The 14,793-nt window shown below is 53.3% G+C and overlaps 1 protein-coding gene across 9 annotated transcripts in view; it reads right to left on the reverse strand.

Moving 5' to 3' along the window:
• Positions 1-6,239: 6,239 nt before the first annotated feature.
• CHD6 (chromodomain helicase DNA binding protein 6) overlaps positions 6,240-14,793 on the reverse strand; it is a 194,991-nt gene continuing 186,437 nt past the window's right edge. For 4 of the 9 annotated variants that reach the window (XM_081556952.1, XM_081556951.1, XM_081556949.1 and 1 more), the window contains 2 exons: positions 13,747-13,866; positions 6,240-9,201 (listed from right to left, as the gene is read on the reverse strand). In XM_081556952.1, the coding sequence (XP_081413078.1) occupies positions 8,302-9,201; positions 13,747-13,866 (1,020 nt within the window). In that variant the 3' untranslated portion in view covers positions 6,240-8,301. Of the gene's footprint in view, positions 9,202-11,888; positions 12,373-12,423; positions 12,668-13,746; positions 13,867-14,793 lie in introns of those variants that run through there. The other 5 variants (XM_081556955.1, XM_081556954.1, XM_081556957.1 and 2 more) reach the window with 3 other exon arrangements.

Genomic DNA, 14,793 nt, shown 5'->3' on the forward strand with positions numbered 1-14,793 from the left:
TAGTTCTGGGGGTCAGCCCTGTCCCCCAACCAGACTCTGAGGCCTCCAACAGCAGGGTGCAGCCTGATCTGATCTTGTCCCGGAGCCCAGCCCAGCCCAGCCTGGTGCACAGCAGGATGGGCCGGAAGTCCGCAGGCAGTATTCTAGGGCCCAGGGCCTTTGGGAGGCCGGTTCACCATCTCTCGGTTGCACAAGTATTGAGTTGGACATGGGTTGGGGCCCAGTGAGCTGTGCCAGCTGGCCTCAGTCACAATGTGGAGGGCATGTGAAGGGAATGCCCTTGTCCCTGCATAGACATGGTACCAGCTGCTCCTTCCTGTTTCCTCTGAACTTGGCTCCCAGGATGTGGCTGCTAGTCAGCCTCGGCCAGGGCACCTGCCGGGGGCTTCCAGCCGCTGCTGCTTTGCATTCAGCTCTCCACGCCTTGGGCCTTCCTGCTGTCTGAGCTCCAAGTGGGACCAGGCCCCAGGTTGGCTCATCCACCAGGCCGATCTTCCACTCACCTTGCAGGTAGCCAGCCCAGAGGCCAAATGTCTTGAAGGCCCCTCCCTAAGGCACGGCAGTTATGCCTCTAGGTCCTTAACTTGTCTTGTGTCTCCTTCTGCCTGTCCTTCCAAACGCTCCTCTTCCGGCCCCCGTTTTGTTTCCCTCGTAGCTCAGTCAGTAAAGAATCTGCCTGCAATGCAGAAGGCCTGGGTTTGATTCCTGGATCAGGAAGATCCCCTGGAGAAGGAAATGGCAACCCACTCCAGTACTCTTGCCTAGAGAATCCCATGGACAGAGGAGCCTGGCAGACTATAGTCCATGGTGTCACAACGATCGGACATGACTTAGTGACTAAACCACCACCACTGGCCCTTTTTTGGGTCCTTTCTCTAAAAATTGCCTCTTCTCTGCCAGCTTCAAATCTATCCACTGGCTCCCTTACTCTTTGCCCCAGACGGGAAGTGGTGTGAAGGAGAGGGCAGGACAGGGGGTTCTGACTTTGAAATGGAAGGATGCCCTGGGGGCCTGGAGGCGTAACCTTGAGACAAGCCCAAAATCCAGCACTTCTTTGAGGTCTGATTTATCTCTGAAGTCAACGTCACTCTTCTATCCCAGCGTCTGGTTCCTATTTATACGAAACTATGTATGAATTAACATACAACATTTTAAGTGGCTTAGTTTTTGCATTGAATCTAAGAATACAATAGCTGCTCTACAACAGAGGTCTGCAAACTTTTCTGTAAAGGGCCAGACATCAAATATTTTCAGCTCTCCAGGCCATGTGGCTCTGGAACAACCATTGGAGCCCTCTGCTGTGGGCTGCAAAGAGGAGCTGTACTGTGCTCTAACGGAGCTTGCTTCGTGTCTCTGAAATTTGAATTTGGTATGATTTTCACAGGTCGTGAAATACTATTCTTTTGACTTTTCCATGATCAAAAAAACATAAAAGCCCGTTCTTGGCTTGTGGGCTGTACAGAACCGGGTGCTGGGCTGTGTGCTCTAGGAAGACTGTGTGGGACCTGCGGTTTTGGAATCAGATGCACCCCTCGATCCTTGTCTTTCCGCTCATTCCGGTGCCACTGAGGGAGGTGACAGCCACCTGGGCCTCGTCCTCGTCCAGGGAACACGTGTGGGATGAGATCACGGGCGTCAAGGCCTGGCACAGGGGGCTGCAGAGTGGGCACCAGGAGGCAGCTCTGGGGACTGTTCATGGATGTGGGGCTGGCCTGCACTGTTCACCGGGGCCTGGTGGGTGAGACGGGCAGCGCCCGGTGCGGCAACGGTGGGCAATCCATGGCACCTGAGGGCGAGAGGTGAGCAGTTTTCATACTACAAACCAGATCAAAGCTCTCCCAGTTTCCAGTCCTGCTTCCAGTCCTTGGGCTGAAGTGAGGGTCTGGCAGGTGATCTGCTGTTTGCAAGCCTCTCAGCTCCCCCCTCCACACCACTCCCACCAAAATACAGTTTGGGAATTCCCTGGCAGACCAGTGGTTAGGTCTCTGTGCTGTCACTGCTGAGGGCACAGGTTGGATCCCTGGCCAGGGAACTAAGATCCCACAAGCCACTCCGCCAAAAAAAGAAAACGAATATTTAAGTTGCCTCTCTCTTCTCGGCCTCCGAAGGCTCTCTCCTGCCCTCCAGCCCTTCTAGCTGAGCTGTTACACAATCTCCTGCCACACCCTTCTTTTCCGCCTTCTAAGCCTGGATCTTCCTGTTGGACTCAGGCTGGGAGTCCAAGCATCAGACACCAAGACTGTCCCCAGGCTTGTGGAGCAGGACAGAAGGGAAGAGCCTTCTTCTCTGGTGGCCCTGCTCCTCCGGCCTCAGGGCTGGCCGCGGTAGCATGGGGACAGAATGTCCCTCTGTCCTGGCTCATCATCCGTTTACTGCTATCTTACAAAGCTGCACCTGAGGGGCGGGCAGCCTGCTCCAGGCCTCAGGTGTCCACTTGGACTCCATTATTGGTCAATTTATGGCTCTGGAATCATCAGTCTCTCTAGGCCCTCAAGGCCCTCCCAGGCTTGTCATTTGTCAGCTGGGTGACTGGGTGTCACTTAGCCTCTCCGGGCCTCAGTTCTCTCCTCTGCAAAACGGGGAGAACCTCCGAGTTATTGTGGATTGGGACTATGGACAGAAAGATCAAGCCCTACTCAAGGAAGTTCCTAGTGTGTGTCATTACCTTAAGGGGCCAGACACAACGGGATGCCGAGGTTTGAAATCTAGATAAACCAAAAACACTGTAGCTTAATTTGGGGCTTCCCTGGTAGCTCAGCTGGTTAAGAATCTGCCTGCAATACAGGAGACCCCGGTTAGATTCCCAGGTTGGGAAGATCCCCCAGAGAAGGGATAGGCTACCCACTCCAGTATTCTTGGGCTTCCCTGGTGGCTCAGCTGGTAAAGAATCCACCTGCAATGTGGGAGACCTGGGTTTGATCCCTGGGTTGGGAAGATCCCCTGCAGAGGATAAAGGCTACCCACTCCAGTATTCTGGCCTGGAGAATTCCATGGATTGTATAGTCCATGGGGTTGCAAAGAGTTGCACACAACTGAGTGACTTTCATTTTCACTAAGTTGGCTCAGATGGTAAAGAATCCGCCTGCAATGCAGGAGGTCCAGGTTCAATCCCTGGGTCAGGAAGGTCCCCTAGAGAAGGAAATGGCTACCTACTCCAGTATTCCTGCCTGGAGAATTCCATGGAGAGAGGAGCCTGACGGGCTACAGTCCATGGGGTGGCAAAGAGTTGGACACGACTGAGCGACTGACACTTCACTTCATTAGGTTTATCTGAAATTAAAATGTAACTGGGTGTCTTTTTCTGCCTGAATCTGGCAACCCTACCCTGATGGAGGCATTACAGACCCGGGAGCTGCCCTGCCCCCCAGCCCCACTATCTCCTCAACCCTTTAGTTCACTCTGACCAATAGGCTTGCATGGAAAGATCCCTTCTCTCCTGCAGTTAGGGTCATAGGGACAGAGTCAGTCAGAACCCCCATTTCCTGGGACTTCCTTGGCAGTCCAGTGGTTAAGACTTCGCCTTCTAATGTAGGGAGTGTGGGTTCAATTCCCTGGTTAGGGAGCTAAGATTCTATATGCTTGGAGGCCAAAAAACCAAAACATAAAACAAAAACAATATTGTAACAAATTCAAGAAAGACTTTGTAAAAGTCCACGTTAAAAAAAAAAAACTTACAAAAAAAAACAAAGAAAAAAAAAACCAAACCCCATTTTCTGCCACACTTTGAGTCCAATCCCAGATCCACTCTGTACTTGCCTCAAGGTTTGGAGCAAGATCTTCCTCCCCCTTGATTCCCCTGCTGTATCCCTGATTTAACTACCCCATCCTTCCAGGACTGGCAATCCTCACCTCACCAGCTATTTAAAAGAAGTAGGGACACATGACTCGAACATAACGAGCAGTTGTAAGCACTTGACCTCGATCATTTCAATCAACCCCATCAACAACCCTACTGGTTCAAGCTGTAATTATCTAATTCCTCATCTTGTTTGGCAACCCACTCCAGTATTCTTGCCTGGAGAATCCCATGGACGGAGGAGCCTGGTAGGCTACAGTCCACGGGGTCGCAAAGAGTCGGACACGACTGAGCGACTTCATCTTGTTCTACAGATGAGGAAACTGAGGCTTTCGGAAGGCGGGCATGCTGTTCCCGTCTCCCCAGGGGAGCCACAGCTCTCCCAGTGCCTCCCATCCTAGTTCCTCCCTTCATGCTCTCGGCCTTGGGTGAGGGCTGGTGCTCAGACACCAGGAAGGGCTCCACAGTGCCGACTTTGGTCATTTCTAAATCCATCATGTGGAGGGCCTTCCTTGTAGGAGCCAGTAGTTAATCCACCCCTGTTATTTCCTGTCTTATCCCCCAGATACCCTGCTGTGCGTGGGTTATGAGGGCGGTCACAAGGCTGGCCACTTGGCAGCACAAGCCATGTGTCCTGAACACCTGCCTGCACACTCCTGTCCCCGAGACTGGGTTTGGAGAAGCCGCAGCCTAGAACCAAGGTGCGAGTCACTGGGCTGGGTGAACCCCACTGCCGACCTAAGAAAGAGGTCCTGTGGTTTCTACAGCAGGCAAATGAACAGTAATTCTTGCAAGAAACAGTTTTAAGGTGTAAATAAATCAAGCATAAAGTTTTCTGGAGGGTGTGACACAACCCTCTTTTTCCTGGTGCCAATTTTTCCACGTGTAATTCAGTTAGAGCTGGTCTCTGCGTTTGGTGCTGGTGCTGGTGGGGGGTTTGGTCTCGGACTAGCATCACAAAGGCTGGAGTGTCCTGACCTCAGGTTGGTGGGACTGGGGGTGGTGTCTGTCCCAGCTCTGTTCTCTAGGATGGATGAGACAGCTTTGAAGCCTCTCTGTTGGCTTTCATAAGGCCAACCGGATGCCAGGATCCTCTACCTGGCAACCAAGATGCTCTGAAGACAAACAAGGTCACGCTCTGAGGTCACTTAAGCAAACACACAAAAAACACTGAAACACTAGCTCACTGTAGGTGACTAGGTGTGTTCGCCCACCCTCATAAAGGAGGTAGAATCTGCTGGGGTAGGCTTGGAGGTCAAGGGTGAAACCCTGACCTTCACAACTTATCATTCTACCCAGAATTGCTACCCAAGTCTAGAGGTCTACAAAGCCGGCAATACATATTTACTTGTAGCAGAAGTCTGTAAGGGCTTCTGGAAGCATGGCCCACCCAGGCTCCAGGCTGTTTATCTACCATCTATTGAAACTAGGTAGGGACCCAGCCAAGGGTGAGGCTGGTGGGGCTCCTGCTATCTGCCTCCTTGTGGAGACTTCAGCACATTTCCGCCAGCCTCGTTGATAACTTCAGACATAGCCCTTCTGGGGCTTGAGAAGCCATGCTTCCCAAAGCTAGGGATCACAAAGTTCTTAACTTCAGACACAAGTGGCACTTTAGTGTTTGGGGGCCTCTTCCAACCCACAGAGGTGCCCCCACCTCCTGAAATCCCAGGTGTGTTACCTGAGGGAGAGCCTCTGGAATGGGGCTTAAGCGAGTGGAGGCATCAGCTGTGGGCGTTCAGGCTCCGAGTTCGGGGAGCAGGGGCTGTGCTGTGCCCCCTTCTACTGCATCTGTCTTAACCAGGTGTTCTGGTAGCTCAAGAGAGAAGGCAGGCCAACCCTCATGAACGAGTATTTACCAAGCCCCCAACATGGTGCCCCAGCATAAGCTGGGCACCTAGGAAAGACAGTGGACTCTTGTGTGCATATGATGCCTGCATAAGCTGCCCGGGCAACAAGAGACAGCCGAGTGCCACTGAAGTCCTCAAGTACAAACTTGACTTTTAAACTTTTTTGTTTTTTTAAATCCAGGATCGAGACCACAGACAATTTATTATGTAAGACATGGGGTGAAGAATGATCAAGGAAAAGTATGGCTGTGAGTGACATGGAATTAGATGAAAAGGCTCAAGTTTGCTGAAGAGAGTTTTAAATTTGGCTTTTGCTCTTGGAAACGTCAAAATAATCATAAGAAGCACTTAATGCCTTACAGAGCAAATAATCCACAGAGTGTCATTTTCATTTTGCAAACAGGGAAACAATAGCAGTCAAAGAGAAGCCTAAACACCCAGAGAGTTAACATACAGGTTCGATAAGATATAACAAGGGATTTTTAGCATGCTGGTGGGTTGTTAAATCAAATCCATACTGAACCCTGTGACCTACTGGAGGTTCTAAGTGGAACCTGGGGAAAGCAGCCTTTCCATACAAAACAACAACAACGACAGCAAAGAAAACCCAGGCTCTGCTGGGTGTCTATAATACTCATTTGCAGTAAGGCTTTCAAGATACATGAATTTTTATAGCATTTGTATTTTAAGGATTTAGGGCAAATACATTTTTTTTTTCCTACTTGATAAAAAGAAAATTAGTACTTAAAAGGTTCAAAAATATATCAATTGAGTGTTTTTTTTTACATAAATAAATTATATTGATTTTTAGGATTTAACAGCTGAAAAAACCCTTTCTGCTTCCACTGGAGGCAAAACTGAACAAAATGTTAGTTAAATAGAGAGAGCAGCATTTCTAAGAAATCTGTTGTCAGCATTAGAGACCACCTATGCAACAAAGATGTCATTAAATAGAATCTGTTCAATTACTGGATCCTTTCTTCGTATGGAATCGGTTTACAGAATTTCTGATTTATAACTCTGATTCATTAAAACTGGGACTCCACTTTTTAAAAATAAAGTTGGTTATTATTTTTTTTTTCTGGCTATGATTTAACAGACTTCTTTGAGATGCTCATTTTAACATTTACATAATTTATAATCCCAAATGTATAAAAGACAATGACAAAAGCATCATAAATAAATAATGCAAACTGAAATAGTTATGTCGAACTTTTGGACCTTCTGATAAATTATAGCAAAACTGTTACAGAAAAAGTAAAAAAAAAAAAATACAGTAAAATTGTTGACAACAAAATGTGAAACTGGTACTAGTAACGCTTCCAACATTTCCAACGGTCCTGCACAACCCTGTGTCCCCCTGGGGACTGAACCACGAGCTTCTTTCAAGTCTCAGAGTGTGGACTGTGGATGGAGAGTGAGACCATCAGACCGGAGGGACCGTGTTGGGGGGGTGCGGGAGTGAAGGAAGAAGGGGCGGGGTGGTGGGCAGGCGCCCAGGCGGCTGGGCAGCTGAGAAAGAAGGGGGAATGTTAAGCTTGCCAACACAGTCTCCACCAACTTGATGATCCGAGATCTGGGTCCGACTTTAAAATATAAACTGAAAAATCCGGAGAAGGAAAAAAACTTCTCACAGTTGCACTCTTTATAAGAGGTGGAACGCACGTAGGTTTGACAACCTCGAACCCCTGGCTATTGTTAAGAGCGTTGGGGGGACTATTTTTCTCGCAGGCTCCGGAAAGAGCCTGGGTCCTAGCAAAGGGAATCGCAGAGTCCAGGAGGCTCCAGCAGTGGCCAGGGGGGTTCCTAAGAGGCCTGAGTAGGAGCAGAGCTGGTCGTGTGCTTTACGCCCTGTGCAGTTGTGCCCCCCCACCCCCACACCGCTGGCAACAGCCCGAGGTGTGTACAGCTTGCTCGTACTGAGAATCCCCTTTTAACTCGGGAGAGGAGGGACGCGTGCGTGAGAAATGATGCCTGGTTGGCATGTCTTCTTGCTGCAGGTTGCCTGAAAACCCACAGAGGGGGGGAAGTCATGTTACTGCCAGTAAGATTTGTTTTAGAAAGAAATGGATGTGTGCGGTTTCAACCATTAGTTAGATACTTCTGCCTAACCTACTCATTTAGTAATCGTGATAAAAGTGGGAAATATTTTAACTAAAAAATACGCACCAGCATTTCCTTTCTCTGTGCTTTTTTTTTTTTGGTTCCCTGTTACCCTTCTTCCCATTCGGCACAGCTCACGGAAAAAAAAAAAAAAAGAGAGCTGCTCTCTGCCTCGGCCCTGCACTGGTCAGTCCCTAGCTGGCTTTCTTCTGCCTTTTTTTTTTTCCTCTTCGAATAAGTGGGAAACTTGGAAGAGAAGGGGGCAGGGCGTGTCCCCACGTCTGCACTAACTACGATCGCTGGAATGGACGACTGGATAACGGAGTGAGGGGTTCTGCACCTCCTATACTAGGTCAACGACAAGGAGCTGATGACGTGGCAAGACCCTGTGACTGACTATTAACATCTGTTACCATAGTTCTCAGACAGGAAATCAGGGAGGTAATAGTACTCATGGAAACACAGGTTCTTATGACGGTGAAGTGAGGGGAAGTAACAAACTTTTATGGGATAAGAAACTTACAAGTCACAATCAATTTCTTTGATGAAAAAGTTCTAATTGGTGTCACCGTGAGAGTCCTGGGGGCCCCCTTCCCGGGCCTGTGCCGCGTGTTCTCTATCGGGGGGTGCGGGGGCCCTGGCTTCTGGGCAGCTGTGCTCGCTGCCCGGCTCCCTCTCCGGCCCGGGAACAGGCTCTGGGTTGGGGTTCGGGGCGTCCCCCTTGGTTTTCTTCCGCTTCCGCTTCTGGCTCTCCAGACCTGCTACTTCGGAGTGTCTGGCCTGCTGCATGGCCGGCAGCGCCATGCCCATGCCGGGGGAGAGGAACATGGAAGGGTAGATGAGTCCGGGGGAAACGCCTGGGATGAGGAACGGGTTAAACGCCACGGGGCTGCTCGTAGTTATTGCGGGCTCGGGCTGGTCGGAGGAAAAGGGACTAGGGCCGGGCTTGTCTTCGGCTGATGGGTCCGTTTTGACGTCATGGCTGCCGGGCTGGTCTTCCACAGTCTTTTCGGCCGCCGACGCGCCGCCCTTAGTTGTGCTTGACAGGGGCGCTGGCATGGCCGAGGCGCAGGTGGTGGCCATGGGGGCACTGAGGAGCCCCCCGACCCCGAACATCTGGGGCACGGCGGTCATGCCCGGCAGCACCATGGGCAACATGCTCAGCGAGCTCTTAACCTCCTCGCCCGGGGGCATCGCGGCGAAGCCGGCCGGGAACCCCACCAGCCCCGCGAGGGGGACGCCCGGCACGTTTCTCATGTTCTGCAGCCCGACCAGGTCCATCCCGGCGATCAGGCCGTTCATGAACAGCGGCCCCATCCCGGAGGGGGCGTCTGCCACGAGGGCCGGGGTCTTCAGCAGCTCGCTCCGTGGCCGCCTGCCCCTGCGGCGGGGGCCCGCGTCTCGGAGAACGGGCTCGGGCAGGGTGTGATTGAACTTGTTTTCTGGGAGAAACCCCTGAAAAAGGACAAAGAGACACGAGATGCTTCAGGTGATGGATGGTGGGGGGGGCGGTAGGGAGCGGCTCCGGGCTCCGCAGTGGTCTTTTCTGCCCGCCCGCCCATCAGGAGCTACACAGCTCTGCACCCCAGGGACCTCCCGTTTGAGGCAGGCAGCCTGAAAGCACGGAGCAGCTTCGAACGCGCTCACGCCCAGGGGCCTGCGGAAAGGCTGTTGCAGTCCTGGGGGCTGGGGCCAGCCAGCGACCTCAGGTCTTAGCCCAGGGTGTTTTTACTGAGGTATAACCGACATGATAGCAGTTTCACATGTAAAATATAAAACCAACAAGAAAGGACTTCACGAGTTTGCACGTCGTCCCTGCGCAGGGCCGTGCTTGACTTCCAGGCTTCATCTGATCTTAGTGTGAGTGCACCGAGGCCAGTGGTCAAGACCCGTGGCTGTGACCCCCTCGGCCAGACTCCCACGTTCACCTCCCTCCTGACACAGGAAGGGTTTTAACTGAAGCCACAGAACCGAGCCGGAGGATGCGGTTTGGGAGCAGGAAGACCTGAAGGTCTGTCCTGACCTGCAGGCCCCCCTGGCTGTGGGTGAGAAAGGACAAGGGTACCCAAGTCGAATCCTTAGAAGATGCCAGAGGTCTCTGCTCAACGGGTGGCCACGGGGAAAGGCCGGTGGGCAACACCAGTCAAGCTCTCAGCGAGCACACATGTGTGGCAGTTCCACCGAAAGGAGGAGTGGTAGAGAGGAGGGACCTCAGGATTGGGAAACTGGCTGTCGGAGGGGCTGACAAAGGGGACGGCGATGACAGAGGAGCCAAGCAGGGCTACTGCCCCGTGTCAGGCTGTGCACCCCTGGCTCCGTGTGCCGCTCTCAGCTTATCACACCCACCCTACGAGTCGGCGCTATCATCATAGCCATTTCACAAGTTCAGAGATTCACACACGTGTGAAAAATGTGTACTCGAATGTTCCCAGGTCCCCGGAAATAATGTTTTTCCTGAGGTTTTATATTTGTCCTTCAATTTCCCTAAGAATATCATAAAAAAAACAAGTCGTCATGGGCAAAGAGCTCATGACGGTCACCTCTGTGTGAGGAGAAAACCTCTCAGCCAGCCTTGTCTTAGGAAAGCAGACGAGGGAGAAACCTCTGGAACCAGTCAGTTCAGTCCCCTTTCTTCCTCACCAACTGAGGAGGGGCGGTATGTGCCCTGGAGCGCAGCTGGGGAGGGACAGAGGGCCCAGACTCCGCGGCCCTGGCCCACCTGTCTGCTTCCCGAGCGGGACCAGCCCCCTGCACGCTGCGAGCCGGCAGTGGGAACGAGGCCTGGGGGAGCAGTTCTGCCTGGTTTCCATTTGTAAAGCGAGAGGGTCGGACGTGAGGGCCGGGGCCGGGCTGAAAGAAGTGTTTCTCACTGCTCTCTCTGGAGCCCACTAGCACAGATCACCTCACTCTGGAGCCCATGGCCTCAGGCTCCTCCTTTCAGCCCAGGGCTTGGCCCACGGGGACCAGCGCTTGGCCACGAGGCGTCCCAAGCCCTCCTCGCTGTTACCCAGCCACAGCCGAGAGCCAGGAAAAAGGTCCCAGGTGTATCTCCTCCCTTTGTGTCCTCAAACGCTCCCACCCTCGCTCTCCCCATCACTCTCCAGTGGGAGGGCCTGTGCTGTCTCACAAGTCTGTCAGGAAGAAAAGAAACCCCGAGCTTGCTGAGTAAGGCCTACAGCTTCTTTTGAACAATCTGCTACCTATCTACACAGCAGGTGTCCCGGTAACATGCTTTGAGGCCATCGGGCACTGGAGAGGTGACTTGGGGCAGCCTGCACCCTGCAGGACCTGTGGGCCCTGTTGGCCCAGCCCCCAAGTTCAAGTCACACTCCTCAGGCATCAGGATGTCCCCGCCCTCGCTGGGAACCACTGGGGCGGACCACGCTGGGGTCTCTCAGGACGGGGAACTTGCCCAGGAGGCCAGGCTGGCCGCCTGCGCCCTTTAGACGGGGGAGGAGCAGCAGAAAGGCCCTGGCCCTAGGGTGAGAACAAGGCTTCATCCCCCACCCTGCAGAGCTCACGGTAGGCTGGCAGAGGAAGGCAGATCCACCTCTTCCTGCGGGAGGGCACGTCACCCCGCCCCCGGCTGGCCCGTGGCTGCCCACCCGGGGCACGTGCCCCTCCCAGCAGCGTGGGGACCACACACGGCTTGGCCGCCGGGCTTTGGCAGCTCTCCCTCCTGGTAATTATACCCTGGGAACAAGCCTGCTTCCTCTTCCAGGGGAGGCTGGGGGGAGGGCGAGGCGAGGAGAAACTCTGAGGGGCAGATGCCAGGCGATGGGTCTGCTCCTCCCGATGATGTGCCCCCAAGACATCTCTCTAAACCAACACAAGGCAGTGTTTACCCCACAGCCTGTGTGTCCTGGCTCTAACACTCAAGTCCTGGGTAAAGGCAAAGGAGGAGGTGGTGGCCAAAACTGCCTTGCTCCTCCCAGGAAGGTGAGTTGATTCAGCTAACATGCCCTGAGCGGTAAGAAACCTTACCCCCAGATGCAGCAGGTGGATCCTGGTTTAAATTCTAAAAACAAAAAACAAAAACTAGCTTGGAAAGACTTCTGGGAGAGCTGGGGAAATCTGAATATGGGCGAGCTACGAGATGTTACTGACATGTGAGGTAGTGGTGACAGATACACAGGAAAACATTCCCAGGAGACACACGTTAAGTGTTTATTTAGGGGTGACATGTTGTCTCCGCAGGGCTTCCCAGGTGGCTCAGTGGGTAAAGAATTCTCTTGCAATGTAGGAGACTCAGGAGATGAGGGCTTGATCCCTGTGTCGGGAAGATCCCCTGGAGGAGGAAATGGCAACCCACTCCAGTATTCTTGCCTGGGAAATCCCATGGACAAGGGAGCTTGGGGGGCTATGGTCCATGGGGTAGCAAAGAGTCAGACTCAAATGAAGCCACTCAGCACACTCAGTAAGCACGTAGTCTCTGCAATTTACTGTCAAATGGCTCAGCAAAAAACTAGCATGTGTATGTGCGTATACACATGTAATAATGAGCGACTGCTATGTGCTGGGCAGGCACTCTTAAAGCTGAGTCCGCCTGTGTGGCGCCGAGCCCCAGCACACACAAGGCAGGAGGGGCTGAAGGCAGGGAGAAGCTCCTTGTGGGATGTGATGTATCTAAAAGAAACAGGAAGGTCTCTAAGGCACAGAAAAGGAGTGCCACACACCCAGAGGCTCTGGCCCCACTGGGGTCCGCGGAGCAGCCCCGGGGGCCAGGCGGACCCCGCCTCCAGCCTGGGCCTTACTGCAGGCAGGGGACCCAGAGGCGGGGCTGGTGTTTACTTAACCAAGGAGGGAAAGCGCATCTCTGGCGGGCTGGCTTGTGAGGACAGCTCGGAAATGAGTGTTCTGGCAGGAGATCGGTGTCGGCCGGGCCGTGATGAACGTTAACTTCCAAAGAACGTCCGAGAAACTGAGACGTGAAGAAAGAAGTGAGGAGGCCAAGGAGGGGGCCACGTCTCTCAACCAAGAGCTCGGAGACCCCACCAAGCCAGGGCTGAGGGTGGTCTCTCATGACAAAAGGAGAGCTTGGGGAGGCTGAGGGCGGGGTCTGGAGAAACAGAGAGAGAAGGGGCGGGGGATTGGCCTGTCCAGCAGGCAGTCATGTTTGTCGATCTGCTAGTGGAGTGACCCTCCGGGCCACCAAATCAGAAACGAGCTTCCTAACAACATTAACGAGGAGGAAATGACAAGGGTGGGTGGTCTCTGGGAACTAAGCTCACAAATGGTATCGTGGAAATCCCTCGGAGGAGGAGAGCTACAGATGACCGAGCACCAAAGGCAGGCATTCAGGAGCGCCCGTGAGCTCAGCAGACCCTCAGAAGCACCCTATTCGGGCAGAACTCACTTTGAGGAGGTTAGAAGCACGTTTGAGTATCGTCCGCCCAAGCTTAACACGCTTTCAGGTTGAAATGCTACCGCCCCCTAGAGGTTGCGAGTCTTCTAGCCCAAATTTGTACCCATCTGTAAACTATAATTAACTGGGATTCGTTCTACTGCAAGTATCTGCAGATGTCTTTGAAGTCTCTTCCAGGCTCATGATTCTATAATAGGAAAAGGGCAGTGCATGGAGTCAGCTGTTTCTCATTGCCAGCGAGGACGGACGAGGAGGGGGTGTCTTAAATGGTAGCCAGAAAAACTTAAAGCTGGAAAATGAAAATTTCCAATAAAGAAGTTCTGTGAAAACACTGGATAACAGACTTCTGATAAGACTTAAAAGGTATTTTCTCTGAACTCTCCAAAACGGGGGGAATCGAGCCTTGGGACTCATTTTAGTACAAAACTCAACCCCAAAGTTTTGGAGGGAAAGGTTGAAAACAAATGACCATGGAGGACACACAGCTGGTGAGAACACCCCAATACCACCTGTCCCTGCTCATCAAGCCCCTGGGCGGACCCTGGTCCTCCTGCTAAGGCCGCTGCCCCTTCCCAATTGGAGCGTCCTCTCTGGGTCTGTGAGGCTGGGCTCCACCAGGACATCCTGTTCCTTACCCTCAGGCCTGGCTCCTTGGAGACAGCAGGAACCCTCTCTTCCCCGCTCAGGGAGGTGACGTCTAACGTTCCAGGTTCCTTACAGCGTGGCCTCCTCTGCTTTGGTTTGTCTGAAAAATTCTAGGAGGTAAATGGAAACCAACGTTACAAAACGCTCTGGCCACAAGGTCTCCTGATGCGGGTGGTGCCGCTCAGATGGTTGTGCTGTTTCCTCACTCACGGCCTTCTGCACAGGACCTGTCGGGTCAGGGCTGCAGGGAACAGCCGCTGGGCCCCCACTGAGGCGCTCTCCTCAAAGCCACAGTGTTCCTGCAGTAAGCTGCAAGGTGGGCCTCCTGTGGGGGGCCCGCAGGCCCTCCAGGTTCCCAGGGCACTGCTTCACCCCTGCCCTTGCCTCCCCGGATCATTTTCTCAGGTTCTCTCTTCGCCGCTCCCAGCCTGGCGGCCGTGTGTCTCTGGAGGGTGTGTGTCTGTGAATGTATCCTCCTCCTCTGTGAGCTTTTGAGAGCCTCCCCTTACTAATGAGACGTAGCCAGGACAGAGGGGGTGGTGGTGGGGCATCGGTGCTGGGGCACCCTCTCCTCTGGACCCCTGCTCTGAAGGACCGAGGGCAGAGGAGTAAGGGGACTCGATGAGCAGCCCCCAGGCAGGGACTGAAACTAACCCGTCACCTCAGAGTGGAGAGTGGTGACTTGAGAACAATGCACGGGAGCATTTCTGTGAGGGGCAGCGCTTACGCAACCTAAAGAAGGCTGGGTGAGCTCCTGAATGTGGTGACTCGTGGGGAAGGGAGGGCTGAGCGCAGGCTCGCTGTCCTGGTAAGAGGTCGTGCAAGTCGACTTGCTGGCCTGGAGTTCTGACGAGGGCTGGGATTTCTGTTACCAGAAGATGTAACCAGAGTTTAAACTCCCCCGCCCCGATTTTCCAATGAAGTTCTTGGAAGACAGACTTCCCTTGGGCTCCCCAGTCCCCTGGTCCCCTCCGCGTCAGAGGAGGACACAGATCCTTGGGCTCCCCGGTCCCCCTGGTCCCCTCCGCGTCTCCGCG

Source organism: Giraffa tippelskirchi, chromosome 13 (genome assembly GCF_054371585.1).
Source record: "Giraffa tippelskirchi isolate mGirTip1 chromosome 13, T2T-mGirTip1v1.2.pri, whole genome shotgun sequence".
In the NCBI taxonomy this organism is placed as follows: Eukaryota; Metazoa; Chordata; class Mammalia; order Artiodactyla; family Giraffidae; genus Giraffa; species Giraffa tippelskirchi.